The sequence below is a fragment of the Pongo abelii genome, chromosome 4, assembly GCF_028885655.2.
Source record: "Pongo abelii isolate AG06213 chromosome 4, NHGRI_mPonAbe1-v2.0_pri, whole genome shotgun sequence".
Taxonomy (NCBI): domain Eukaryota; kingdom Metazoa; phylum Chordata; class Mammalia; order Primates; family Hominidae; genus Pongo; species Pongo abelii.
This window is the reverse complement of record NC_071989.2, coordinates 154,290,648-154,305,752: the sequence shown is the minus strand read 5'-3', so window position 1 is coordinate 154,305,752 and position 15,105 is coordinate 154,290,648. Positions and strand designations below refer to the sequence as shown.

At 40.6% G+C, this 15,105-nt stretch overlaps 1 protein-coding gene across 2 annotated transcripts in view; it reads left to right on the top strand.

Moving 5' to 3' along the window:
* GRXCR2 (glutaredoxin and cysteine rich domain containing 2) overlaps positions 1-6,141 on the top strand; it is an 83,059-nt gene extending 76,918 nt beyond the window's left edge. For both annotated transcript variants that reach the window (XM_002816035.3, XM_063724301.1), the window contains one exon: positions 5,885-6,141. In XM_002816035.3, the coding sequence (XP_002816081.1) occupies positions 5,885-6,067 (183 nt within the window). In that variant the 3' untranslated portion in view covers positions 6,068-6,141. The remainder of the gene's footprint in view (positions 1-5,884) is intronic.
* Positions 6,142-15,105: the final 8,964 nt, after the last annotated feature.

Sequence of the window (15,105 nt, the reverse complement as noted above, 5' to 3'; positions counted from 1 at the left end):
ATCCTTTGTAAATCTAGTAGACCAGGCACAAGTAAACTGCAACATGTTGCAATGTGCTGAAAGTGAACAAGTGAGCTGGACGCTACTGTCAGCAACATTTGAACGTCACTCTTACTCCAGGGTCCCTTGGGTACCACACTTGTCTAGTGACGGCCTGACCTAATATGGCTGTCAGTGTCCACAAGTTTATTAAAAGTTAGTATAAAAATTCTTTTAAAAATGTTAATAAAGCTTAATATCTGCCTAATTTTAGATAAAAAGTAAATATAAATATTCCAATGTTTTCCTCTCATACCCCTTAGAAGTGTGCACACACCACCTTGGAAACCATAGCTCAGACATGCTCAGACCAGGGGGAGGAGGGCTGATATTCATTAATTCACAGTGTGAGATTGGGGTGGAGGAAGCAATTTTGATGCATTTAAGCCAAAAGATTAAAAGCTTGGGTAGCTGGATAAATGAATTTTCTCTCTCTTAGATTCCATCTCTTGGGACTTGATGTTTTCTGTGGAATTCACTGTAATCTCCTGGGATTGCTATGAAAAAATTGGTCAGGGGCTTTCTGGGACTTGATATTTTCTGTGGAATTCACTGTAATCTCCTGGGATTGCTATGAAAAAATTGGTCAGGGTCTTTCTGGAACTTGAGTGATGTCTCCACTCTGGGAGGGTTCAGATGATGAGAACAAGAAGGTCATGACTGGGCTTTGAGTAATGGCCTTAGACAAGAGGCACTAAAGGTTCCTTCTTATCTCATTTCTCCCATATCATAAGTCTATCTACCTCTCCACAATTTCTCTAAAATCTACTTTTTTCTTTCTTCCTTTCTACCTCTCCTTCCCTTCCCCTAGAGCATAAGCAACTGGGACTCTAGCAAAAGGTTCTGAAAGTTCCGCTCACATCCATTCAGGTACCTTTCCAACCTGCCCCCACACTCAAAAAGATATTTTTAAATGTAATCTGATTAGGTCACCCCTTTTGTCACTGTATTAGTCCATTTTCACAGTGCTCTAAAGATAGTACTTGAGACTGAGTAATACATAAACAAAGGAGGTTTAATTGACTTACAGTTCCAAATGGCTGGGGAGGCCTCAGGAAACTTACAATCTTGGTGGAAGGTGAAGGGGAAGCAAGGCACGTCTTACATGGCAGTAGGGGAGAGAAAGAGAGAGAGAGAGCTTGAGAAAGTGCCATGCTTTAAAACGACCAGCTCTGGTGAGAACTCACTTATCATGAGAACAGCATGAGGGAAACTGCCCCCCATGATCCAATCACCTTCCACCAGGTTCCCCCCTTGATACATGGAGATTACAATTCAAGATGAGATTTGGGTAGGAACACAGAGCCAAACCATATAGTCACCCCCTCTAAGCTTTCAGTGTCTTTTCATTGCTTGGGATAAAACCCCAAACTCCTTACTTGTCCTAGAAAGCTCTGTGTAGCCTGGCCTCTGCTGGCCCCTCCAGCATCATCTCTTACACATCTTTTCTCAAGCTTTTGGCCCCAGACACACTGCCCATCTCCCCATCTCCATCCCTCATATATTGTTTTCTCTTTCCTACCAGAGGCCAATCCCCTCTGCCTGGAATGTCCCCAGACTCCCTACCACCTTGCCTTCAGCTTCTGAGATCTCAGAGGAGGCACCACTTCCTCAGAGGGATCTTCCCTGGCTTCCATGAGGAAAAAATCCTCTAGGATTGACCTGTCAGGGCACCTTACATCCCTCATCACAGTTGCAATCTTACTTTAATTTGTGTGATTATTTGTTTGGTGTTTGCTCTTACCAGTTAGGTCTCCATGAGGGCAGGCCTGGCCATGTTTATGCTGGGTGCAACATTGTAGTTCCAGTATCAGAAAAATACAGCCTGGCATATAACAGGTAATCAGTGAATATTAGTTAAATGTTTGTGGAAACAATACTGGAATTTGAGACCAAAGTGCCAGCTGGTAAGAAGTCTTTGGCCATTATCTTCTCTCATGTTCTATGCAGAACTATTAAGAACCTAGCCTGGGCCGGGTGTGGTAGTTCATGCTTGTAATCCCAGGCAGAGGAGGGAAGATCCCTTGAGCCCAGGAGTTCGAAACTAGCCTGGGCAACATAATGAGACCTGTCTATACAAAAAAATTTTTAAAAAAGAACCTAACCTGGCAGCAGGCAGATGACTGAACATGTTGATCCAAAGTGCTACCTTCCCACTATAACATTTTTTAATTCTATTATCTATCATGCTATATTGTAAGTTGTAGGAGCATGTATTTTCAGAAGAGGACCAGCAATGATAAAAGGCAGGTCATACTGCAGGCCTGAATAAAAAAGCAAGAGTAAGCCTGATATGACAATTACCTTTAAGTTCAATTTGGAGAGATCTGCGTTTTTTAGCTGTAATGCTATAAACTAGAACAGAGGTGTGCAGCAGAAGTCTGCTGTGAAAGGTTATACTTCACTTGTCTGTCCTTTAAACTCTGTTTTAAATTGCTATTTGTTTGCCCAATCCCTCATGCAGTAAATGCCTAGACAAGTTTTATTTTAAAAGAGAAGGTCAAAGAATATCAAGGAGCCCCTTCTGACCAAGAGCCTCTTTGTTCTGTTAGATGGAACGGGGCAGCAGTAAGAATCTGATGAAAGAGTAGGGCAAGGCTGAAAGCCCAGCCAGGCTTGAGCTTCTGTATTAACTATCAAAGAAGAGGAGAGGAATAATTGAATCGAGCCACAGCAAAAGGTGGAAGGGGAAAAATCTGGCTTTGTGCTCAGTGAATTTGAGGCCATAAATCATCTGGGCTTCTTTATGCTTTATGTGATCTCACTTTGAAATAATAGCAATAATCATCTCATCATAATCATAATCATAATAGCTGCCATTTATTGAGGACTCATGATAGCCAGGCACCATGACCAATGCTCCATGCAATAGTTCATTTAACTCTTTCAAGAACCCTGTGAGGTAGATATTATTAATAGTCACATTCTGCAGCTAGGGAAACTGAGGCTTGGGTTAAGTAACTTGCCAGAGATCATTAGAGCCAGTAGTCAAATCTAGGTCCATCTGTTGAACAGTCTCTTGACCATAACCACCCTATTATGCAGCCTCAATTGGCGTTGGTTACCATCTTCAGGGCTCCACAAGCCTTGGAGTCTGCAGTAAAAGATCAGGCCCCTCTTCTTGGTCATGGAGCTAGTAAGAGGTGGATTGGTGGGTCTGTTGGGTTCTAGAACCTAAGCTATGCTGTGCAACTATGTTCTATATCCTACTAAATATTTTCTGAGAATAATTTAAAAGATACAGAGAAAGGAAGAAAGAGGCTTATAGTATACAAGTCTTGTATAGAGTGGTGCTTATTAAATACTTGCTGAATTAGCTGAATGATTAAAAAGAGCATGTTAAGGGTAAGTGGTCAGAGAGTGGTAACCCAGAATAAGAATGGAAACTCCAGTGAAACTTCTAATAATGTAGTGCACCCTAGAACTATATGACATTAGATATAATTTGATGGAAGACATGTTCTTATTCTCTACAGAAGGCTTACTAGGTCATTTAATTAATCTTTCAATATCTGATCTGGCATTTTATGCAAATGAATTTTTGGATCACATGTATAGCATTATGGTAGGATTTTACTGTACTTTCCCTCGCAGTGTGGACTTATGTTATTAAAATCTCACTGTGATGAAGTACAAAACATAAAACCTAATGGATTTGGCAGGAAATGAATCGTGGCAATTTGCTTTAAGAATATTTTTGCAAATACGAATTATTTTGAATACTTTAAGAAAACAAATTCTCCATTGTTAACATACTAAAATATGGTAGCAATCAATAAAATATTAACAAAAGGGTACATAGACATGATTTGAGTTTTTGTCAATTGGGTAATTACTTTCATTCCTTAAATCTAGAATAAATAAAATTTAGTATCTTCTTAGGCAATTTGCAGCATGATGGAGCTATTTTCAAAACTTATGCCTCCCTTTTCAGGGATTATTTTTATTCTTAGGTTATAAAAGAAAGCTGAATGAGTTGGGTAGAGCTACCCATTGGACTCCTGCTGTCTTGTTGGTCCCTAGAATTTAAGAACAGGAAGGGTTCTCCAGATATTATTGTTCATTTGTTTATTCATTTGGCATAAGTAGTGTGCCAGGCACTGCACTAGATGTTTGGGAAGTGATGATGAAATGGTACAAGTCCAGAGAGCTCCCTGTCTAATCAACAGGAACTTTCATTGGAGTATGGGATACCTGTCATGCCAGGAGCAGTACAGGTGGCCATGGGGGTGGGGGAACTCCTGGTCCAGAGCTGTGGGTGGGCAAGCCTTCTTGGAAGAAGAGCTGCTAAGCTGACTTCTGGGGACAAGCAGGAGTTGGCTGCATTGGGATCGGGGAAAGGTCCCTGGAGACCAAGTACAGAGAGGCCCATGAACAAGATCCTGATGAAAGAAGTGACAAAAAATTTAAATCAGCTAAGGAGACTCGGTTTTATCCTGAGGTTTTATCTGGAGGGCAAGTGTTCATTAAAAAGGTTTCCTAATTGCTTTCTATGTAACAATCATTACTGCAGGCAACTTAATAAGCTTGGCATTAGTGGGGAGAACATCCCACAAGACCAGAGGCATGGGTCCACACTCAGTTCATGCCAGAGTCAGTGGGCAATTGGGCTAGGATTGTAGTTGTGGGATGAAGAAAGCAGGATGGATTTGAGATTTTCAGAAGCTGAAATGGCCAGGACTTGGTACTGGATTTAGTAGGTTTCGATCTAGTATCTCCCCTTATTTCTGGGAAGGTTCATAGTCTATAAGGAGTACCAAGATCACCAATTTCCTTAAGATAGCTTTAAGGGAGAGAGCAAGACAATAGCCAAGGAACATTTTCTGGAGAATGGGAGTCAAGAACTGGAGATCTGTTAGCAAGGCTTAGAAGAAGGTGAACCTATGATCTGACAGATAATATTGCATTACATATATTCTCTCATTTAATGTTCCAGCTACTCAGAAGGGTAAACATTATTATTCAGTTCTATAAATAAAGAAACAGATTGGGAGAGGCTAAGGGAACTATTCAAGTTGCACAGCTGATGGCAGACAATAGCCTCAGTCCTAGTCTATTAACTCCAAAGTACAGAGCTCTTAATCACTGGGCCTTAGCTCTCAAAGAGAATAAAGATATAAATACTGCAAGCATTCAGAGCTAAGCTTTGAAGGATTGTAACATTTATCGATTCATTCATTTCTCCACTCAGTCATCTCTCAGTCACACAGAACAGTCTTGGGCACTTACTATGGACAACTACAATGAGGGGCTGTGTACATAGGCATTAGGAGTGTGAATTCTGGTGCTCAAATCGCTGAGATGAGAACCCACCTCTTCCTTTTTCAAGCTGTGTGTATGACCATTGGCAAACGACTTCTCAGTATCTCATTTTCCCAACTGCAACACAAGGATAATAATACTTACACTATCTCACTGGGATTTTGTGATGATTAGATGGATGATATATAGCAAGCACTTAGAACAGCACCTGGCACCTATCAGGCATGCTACAAGGGTTCACTTGCAGTATTTGGCAATAAGGAAAATAAAGTCTTTGCCCTTTATGGAGCTTACAGAAAAAACAGGTCAGAGATAGTGACAAGGGCAATAAAGATCATGAAGTCTCGGAATGCAAAGTGTGGTGGCAGGGGATGCTGTCTTAGAGGTGTCCACCAGGGGAATCCTCTCTGATAAAATTGCTGTGACTATTCTGGGTCGCAGATGATTCTCTCACTGACATTTGTGGGAAGCATTTTCCTCTATTCTGCCCCAGCCTTTGCTGTAGTCTAGTGCTGTTTTGACCTGCATGTGAACAACGGACTTGAACTGCTGCTTTAACTAAACCCTAACCTGTCTCTTGCAGGAAGGGGACATTCCCGAGGACAGCTGTTTTCACTGCCGAGGGTCGGGCAGTGCTACCTGCTCTCTGTGCCACGGCAGCAAGTTCTCGATGCTGGCCAACAGATTTAAGGAGTCCTATCGGGCCCTGAGGTGCCCTGCCTGCAATGAGAATGGCCTACAGCCTTGCCAGATTTGCAATCAATAGCCCGTGGCTTTTGCATGTCCACTGTTATCTTACCCTCCCTAAAGTTATTTCTAATAAACCGCCCCCTTCTCCTCCTCTTGCCTCTCCCAACAAGGAGGCCACAGTGGCTGCAGTCACTCCCACTGCCGGCAAAACTCAATTATCTGATGACATTTTGTGAGGCTAGTAACATCTCTGTGTGGGTCTAAGTGGCAGGGGCATTTTTGAATTATAGTCTGCTTTGAAACTGGTTCTAAAATTATCCTTCCAGGATGGTGTGAGTGTATCTCACTTGACTTAGCTCAGTTTTCTCCTTGCTTCAGTGAGCAAATACATGTACACTTCAGGCATCAGGTTGGGAGTTATTTTGCAAAATTATGTGGTGAGAAAGGAATAAAAAAGGCAGGTTTCTGATGAACTGATTTCTTGTTGCTTATAATGCATCTCAAATGATTATTGGTCAAACTGAATTTCTGATTAAGCAGAAGAGGAAAGGGACAGCCAATGCTGAACGCACTAGCAGGCCACAGCAAGCAAAATGGGATGTTCACTGTGGAGACAGGCAAGCCAAGGAGCCTTCCCTTTCAAAGTCCTGAACCTCTTCCATGCGGTGTGTTTGGATAATATTTATGCAGACAGTGAGCAATACTATTTCTTAAGTCAAGATGAGATAAGACATTTTTGTGTGCCTCTAACTACTGAGGTTATAAGCCAAGTCAAAGCTATTTATGATAAATTTGGTGCTCAAATATGTGTGTATGATATAACTTCTTCGAGCCCCTGAATTACTACCAAATAAATAAATCCACTTTAAGTCTAGAACCTAGCCATGATCTCTTCATAAAGGACTGCAGGTATTTTATAGATTACCTACTGGAAATCTCTAAAAGAAAAAAATTAACCAAGGCTGATTTTTAGCAGTAATGTTTCTACTATCCATGAATATGCATAGTAAGGATGATTCTTTCCTCTTGAGGTTGGTTATAAAATTAGAACATACTTTTGTTAATGAACTTTTATAGCTCTAACACCCACTCCCCAAGCCCCTTAAGAATAACACTGCAAAATTTATCTCTTGAGACCTGCTGCGTTCTGTGATAATAATTTTGATTTCATAACTTAATAATTTCTCAAGATTTGTTTGTTATTCTCTAATATTCAGCGTTTAACATAATTTAACAATGGAATGCTTTTCAGGCAATATAAATAATTCTAATAAAAAAGACTAAAATATTTTTGAAGCCATGATAGTTCTGTCTGTCCTTTCATACTCAGGAGTTACCATATTGCTCACCAGCTTTCTTTGCTTCTGTCCTTAACTGTTATACCTCCTGCCTCTGTTTATGTTTTCTCACAGCTGTTGGCTCTTCTGACTTTTCAGAATACTAGAGGAAGGAGGGATGTTGAGAGTGTATTCTGCTTTTTTTTTTTTTTTTTGTGGGAGACAGAGTCCGCTCTGTTGCTCAGGCTGGAGTGCAGTGGTGCAATCTCGGTTCATTGCAATCTCTGCCTCCTGGGTTCAAGCGATTCTCCTGCCTCCGCCTCCTGAGTAGCTGGGGTCACAGGCACACGCCACCACTCCCAGCTAACTGTTGTATTTTTAGTAGAGACGGGGTTTCGTCATGTTGGCCAGGATGGTCTCCAACTCCTGACCTCAGGTGATCCGCCCATCTCGGCCTCCCAAAGTGCTGGGATTACAGGCATGAACCACCGCACCTGGCCCTATTCTGCTTTTTGACAGGAATATTCCATCACAAATATTGTTTGAGCCCCGCTGCATACAGGACAGTATTCCAAAGTGCTTGATGTATCGTGTTACCCAGAGAGGCATCATTCCTTTGGTATCTCATGGAACTTAGTTTTAGAGGAGGAGATAGATACATAAATGGATAATTGCAATGCACTGTGACAAGTGCTGGGATAGGATAATTACAGGGAGCATTTGGAGCATGCAGAAGGGGCATCTAATTTAAGCCTTAGTAGGGTTATGGAGGTTGCCCAGAGGAAAAAGTGTGAGCAAGCTCAGCTTCTGTAAAGAGCCTTTGATGTTTTTCATCACATAATAAATAACCTACTAATGATCACATTTATTGTGTTCATTTCACAAGTATTCATTTATTATTGTGGTAGGAACACTTAACATGAGAACTACCCTGTTAATGAATTTTTAAGTGTACAGTATGTTATTGTTGACTATCCACAAGTATTTATGGAGCACCGAGGACGTATCAGTAGACAAAACAAACTAAATGCTCCTGCGAGCTTAAATTTTGGTGAAGGAATATAGACAACTAAATATATAGATTTATGGGAATAATATATATGTTTATGCAATAAATATAGCCTATAGAACAAAATATATACATTTATATATAGTAAGCTATATATATAACACATACATTACATATATACACACACATATATGTAACATATAGTGCTGTTAAAAAGGATAAAAGGCCGGGCGCGGTGGCTCACACCATAATCCCAGCACTTTGGGAGGCCGAGGTGGGCAGATCGCCTAAGGTCGGGAGATCAAGAACAGCCTAATCAGCATGGTGAAACCCCCGTCTCTACTAAATACAAAAAATTAGCCAGACGTGGTGGCACATGCCTGTAATACCAGCTGCTTGGAAGGCTGAGGCAGGAGAATAGCTTGAACCCGGGAGGCGGAGGTTGCAGTGAGCTAAGATTGTGCCATTGCACTCCAGCCTGGGCAACAAAAGTGAAACTCCGTGTAAAAAAAAAAAAAAAAAATAGGTTGCAATTTTAAAATTAGCTTGCAGGGAGGCTCCTTGAAAAGGTGCCATTTATCAGGTTGAGATTGATGTCTAGGAATATAAATTAAAAATAAAAATAAGAAATAAGAAAAGGTGTCATTTAAAGAAAGGCCTAAAGGAGTTAAGGGAGTGAGCTGGGAAGGTGTCTGGAGTAAGACTATCCCAGGCAGAGGAAACAGCAAATGCTAGACTCGGGAAGAAGAGCGCCCGCACCTTTGAAGAGCAGGGAAGGAGCCCGAGTGGCTGGTCTGGGTGAGCATGAGGACAGCAGCGGGGATGACGTCTGAAGGGAAGGTTCTTGTGTGTTACGGCGGGGGCGCCTCCCTCAGAAGCCACGATGAGAAGTCGGGTTTTACTCTGAGTGAGGGCCTGCTGTGGATAGAGCCTGTTTTCTGTTACCGCCCTCCCCACTCCCTTTCAACCCCTCGCCCCCTTGCCGCTGGGGCAGGAGACGTGCAAACTACACTTTCCGGACCCCCGTGCCCGCTGGCTTCCTGTTAGGTGCGCCAGGGCACTGGGAGAGGAGAGAGAGGAAGAGCCTTCCTTTTTTTAAATCGGGTTCCCGGCAGCCTTCCCATAGGGCAGCTGCAGGAGCAGCAGCAGCAGCTGGGAATGCTGACCGGCTGCTTGCTTCCACCAGTAGCTGCTTTACTGGCTCTGGTTGTGGGCTCGCTGAAACACCATTTTCCCTTTTGTTCCTCCTTCCTAGGGGTGTTAGTGGCTACCTGCAGTCGCTAATCTTTGTTACCAGTTCCCTATATTTCCTCTCTTGGAAATATCTGGAATGGTTTCTGTTTTCTTGATTGGACACCGACTGGAGCAGAGGAGAGTCATGGTCTGATGATTTATGTTTTAACAGGACACTCGGGCTGCTGTGTTGAGAGGAGACACCACTGGCAAGGGCAGAAATGGGAGGCCAGCTAGGAGACTATTGCAATAATCTTGGTGGCAGCTAATAGTGCCAGTGTGGTATCAGTGGATGTGGTAAAAGGTGGTCAGACTATGGATATATTGTGAAGATAGAGCCACAAGCTCTATTTACCGTCCTTTGAACTCAGGAATATTGCTATGACCCCTTGTATGCAAAACATACATACTTGAGTTCTTTGCCTATTACTGGAGACAAGTTTGCACTAAAACATCCACTTCCTGATTTGTGAACTATAAGTATTTGCCAGTGGATTGGGCAGGGTTAGGGATAAATTTAAACAAGGTTAGCCCTGGTACTCCACTAAGACTACAAGAATCCCTTCAGAGCTAGAAACAAACACGAAGGCTAAAAAATATCATCATAATGATGCTGTGATTAAAATAATACTATATCCTTAGAAAGCTCAAAAAAATTTTTAATAAATACATGTCTTAAAAATGTAACATTTATCCATTCATTTATTCATTGAATAATTTTTTGTTAGATTTCTACTATGTTCTGGACATTCGTACTAGGTCCTCAGAAGACAAAGATGAGAAAGGATTTAGTATTTATCGTTAATGAAATTACAGTCTTGGGCCTCTAGTTCACGTAGTAACTGAATTTTGCCCCACAGTTTGGGGAGGACACTATAGCTACCCTTTGCTACTTACTGTAGTAACTTTCATTCGTCTGCTTGAGGTCAAGTTAGATCGGCCTGGTTTGGGGGCTGTGTTTGTTAAAGAATGTATGTATGCATTTATTTAAATTAACAAGCACATATTAGCCTTAACTGCACGTAAGGCATTGCTCTAAGCAGTTCACACTTAATCAGCTCCTAAATCGTCTTAAAGTTGAATTAATTCAGTTTATTGACCATCTCTTAGTCTCATACTGTTCCTTTCCATGCCGTGCTCACCCAGAGTAAATACACAGGCTCTTTCTGTGATCCTCACAAACATCTTGCCTTACTAGGCCTTTGTGGTGTAACGAACTGTACTGAAACTGGGGATCTACCTAGGGGACTGATACTGCATCGTAGTAATGAGAGGACTTCACAAGACTTCTGCAGACTGTGCCAGCCACTTAGCACCCTTCTGCTGGTTCCTCCTTCCCTCTCTGTCTTCGCATCCCAGCTGACCCTTATTCTTCTTACTCTGTTGCCAGAATGACTCATCTTTATGGCTCCTATTTCCAACTGAGGCTCAGCCTCAAGGCTTATCTACTCTTCACACACAAAGATCTGCAGAGACCAGGAAGCTTCTTTTTCACAGACTCCACCCTCCTTGAAGGACATTTGTGGTTTGAAATGGCAATATGTTCCCCTCCCTAACTAAGGGGCTCTGTGCAGCAGGAAGGGCAGAGTCCACAGGCCTTAAACCTTTGCCCCTATAGCAACTCTACTTTTTCTTCCTTGTTTTCATGTTGGTTTCCAGGTAAGATCCCTGCTAAAGAGAGCATAGCACATTTAAAAATTTTTGAAAACAGAGTTAACTATTTACTTTGTGATCCATACTTTACTTTTCCAAATTAAACTGGCCAAAGACATCATTTAAGCTTCAGTTCATAGGTAAGATGATATTTTCCTAGTCTAACTCTTCCACAAATATAAATTGCTCTGGTAATATATTCGTTTAGATGAGTGCTGGCAACATTTATAAAAAAAATTCTGTGGTTCACTAGAGCTTAATCGGAGGGAATTTTATGCTAAAGGTAAATTTGAAAGAGATGTTCGCAGTTGTTTTTTAATCACCTGTCCTCATTAGTCGCATGTCCTCATTTTCTAATTAAACACAGTAATTATAGAGAGTCACATTCATGCAATTATGTGAGAGAGAAATGGAGTTATGTCAGTGTCAGAATTATGGCATATAATTACTGCCTGTGTTAAAGAACACATAAAACCAAGAGAAGAAAAGACCTAGAAACATAATACAGTAGAACTTCCTTATTGCTTGAGAGTTGGGGAAAGGAGGGAGGAAAGGGGCAGTTAAATCAGACCTTGACAAAACGAAAATCTATGTTTATTTCCTTTTACACTATGAGTTTCCTCTGTGTATAGTCCCCTTAGCATCCCTATTATCCAGCTCCCAGACACGTTTTCTTCCATCAGTGATTATTTTCCAGAAGATTAGGGCCATTAATTCACTCTAAGGTATAGATGACTAATAGAAAATTGACCATGCCTGCTTTCTTAGGTTCAAAGTGTTATAATTTTTGAAGGCCTCCTATGTGTCAGCCCATGTGTACGTCACAAGCAGTCACACAGATGAAAGAGACATAGAATCTTCTCTCAAGGACATCATGGTCTCACAGGGAATTAGAGAATTAAACGAATATTTGCAAAATAAAATAATACATGTCATAGGAGGGGAAGAGAATAAAGATTGATTAAGTCTCCTTTCATTGTTGGTCTCCCTCATTCAGCTTTGAGCTTCTTGAGGGCAGGAACTGTGGCCATGCATCATTGTATCCCCAGCGTCTACACTGTGCTTGGTGCATAGAAGGTGTTCTATAAATATGTGGTGATTTGGTGTTTGCAGAGACATGACATTTAATTGCACATACACAGCCCTCAGTGTATTGTTGTCTTATGGGCCAATGCCTTGTGAAAATTTCACCAGTGGACAGCTTCTAAAATGCCTCCCAATGATCCCCATCTCCTGGTATTCCTGGCCTGTGTAATCCCTTCCCCTTGAGTGTGGACTGGACCAAGTGACTTACTTCTAACAATAGGCTATGGCAAAAGTGATGCGATGTCACTTCAAAGATTAGGTTGTCAAAGATCATGACTCTTTCTCTGGCTTTTTGCTTGCTCACCTGTTGAGGCCAACTGCCATGTTGCAAGGTGCCTTATGGAGAGGTCCACGTGGCAAGGAGCAGAAGGTGGCTTCCAACCAACAGCCAGCAAAGAACTGAGGCCCTCAGTCAGCCACCTGCTGGGAAGGGAATCCTGCCAACAGCCACATGAGTGAGCTTGGGTCTTTCCCCAGTTGAGCTTGAGATGACTGCAACCACAGCTGACAACTTAATTGCAGCCCATCAGAGACCTAGAGTCAGAACCACTCAGCTAAGCTGTGCCCAAATCTCTGACCTGTGGGACACAAAACTGTGAGATAATAAATGATGTTTTGAGCCAATAAATTTTGGGATGATTAATTACATAAGAAAAAATAACCAGTACAAGGTAAGACCATCTTCTGTCCAGGTCTTTGTTGATGTAGCCTTATATATCTGAAGGTTTTTCTCATGGAGAAGAATACTAGCAACCATTTGTTCTTTGTTTAATGCTCAATTTATTAAGCTCATAAATCTAACACCAAAAAACTAACAACCAATTTTTCTTGGGGCCTTTAAATACTGATCACAAATTTATTAAGCAAACCACTGTAAACAATTTAAACAAACTGCAATTATGTATTTGGAATGGCTAACCCTTGTAAACACTTCAAAACCATAATTCACAAACATATAGAAACAAAGACTACAGAATATATTGCTATAGTTTCACATAAATCTACTTTAGGGCATCAATATCATGGGTTTGATGCTTTTCTTATTTCTGTGCTTGTTTTTCTATGCTTGTTTTGATATACCCTCAGGATTTCAGTATTGTTATTTTTATTTCTTTCTGGGGTCACACGATTGTTAGAAGGCCCAAAGAAAAGATTATCTTATCAGAACAGCCTAGATTGCAGGACTTGGTTTATTGACTGATTAATTCTTGGTTAGATTTGTTGCTTCTCCCAAGGTGATTCTAACCTAAACCACCTTTTAATAGTAAGCTTTTCTGTAGTTCAATGATATCTGTTATGTCAGCAAGACTATTTCAGGCCTTATCTTATGCCTAGGGTTTAATTTTGCAACCTACTATCTACCCCTGGAATTGTTTTTGTAATTATCACTTGGCTGTTCTTACATAACTGATTCTCCTGTCATAATCAAATATCGATTTGGTCTCTTAGCATTAAAAACTGACAACTTCCTTATTAGCACTGAGATTTAATCTCCTAGGAGTTGAGGATTGAGTGAGTAGTTAGCCTTCCTCTGGAGGTCGTCTGGTAATTTATTACATTGGCAAACACTGCAAAACCGTCTTTCTGGTGGGTTATTGTCAGTGTTCACTCAAACTGAATAGTCTTTTTGGCTTACAGTTCCCAACATTTATTCTCCTTAAACAGACATAGAGAGATAGATGACTATGTGTCATAAACACATAAAATTCATAGAAGAAATATCAAGCCCTCTTAATTGTTAAAATCAGTAAGAAAATAAGTACGCTCTATTATATTAACTGTTTTCTATTACAATGACCTTTTGCACAGACTTCATATTAACGTTTCTGTTTTGAGTTATTTTGAATTCATAGCCTTTGATAAGACTCGCCTTTTTCCTATAATTCATGATGATGATGGTGGTGGTAATGATGATGGTGGTGGGGATAGTGATTTTGATGCTCACATTGTAACTTAATCTTAAAAGACGTGTTATTGTTTTAAAAAAATTGGAGAGACTAAACTACAGTGTTTAGAGTGCACATTTGGGTGATAATACTATAAAAACGACAATGAAGTCGTTACTATTTGGGTGACGATATGCAGAAAGAAATGGGGATGTGGTTGGGATGAGGCTCATGGAAGGGGCTTATGGGGTGGGCAGCAAAGTTCTATATTTTTGACCTGGGCCTGCATTTGACTTTTTTGGGGGCATATGTGCTTTCTTTTTATAATACAAATTTTATTTTTAAAAATTATCACCATATAGTTAGTAAGGGGCCCTGTATGCTGGCTCCCTTATTCTTTAACCATTGTCCCTGATGTTCTTGAAAACATTCTTGCTTTTTGGCAACAATAGAAGACTGAAGAAATGTTCTGATTTATTTCCATCTTAAATAATGAAATTAGCTATTCTCCAAGGAATTCTTTTTCCTTTTAGCAGGAAATAATTGTAAAGTCCAGGAGCTGGGCTTTGGGAGTTGCACGTGAGAATGTGTGCTGAGCCAGAATGCTATTGATGTGGCTGTTAGGCCACTCAGAGCTGAAAAAATACTTCTTAAGCTTATTATTTCACACTGATATTTCCAATTTAACTTACTATGTTGCTATTCCATACTTTTTTATACTTTATAAGGTTTCATCAACTACAAATCTTTCTCCTGAATTGACATTCTTTTCAGTATGATGAAACTCCTGGATTGAGCTAAGACATGCCTTCTATCAATTCTCCTCTTTGGTATAGTAATTCATAAACTTCTGTCATTCACATAATTCATATTTTTTTGCCATATTTGCCAAATTTCTAATTTTGTACCACCTGTATTGTTGTTTTCTTAATATTTTGATTTAATCAATTAAATTGAACCTCTTAAAATA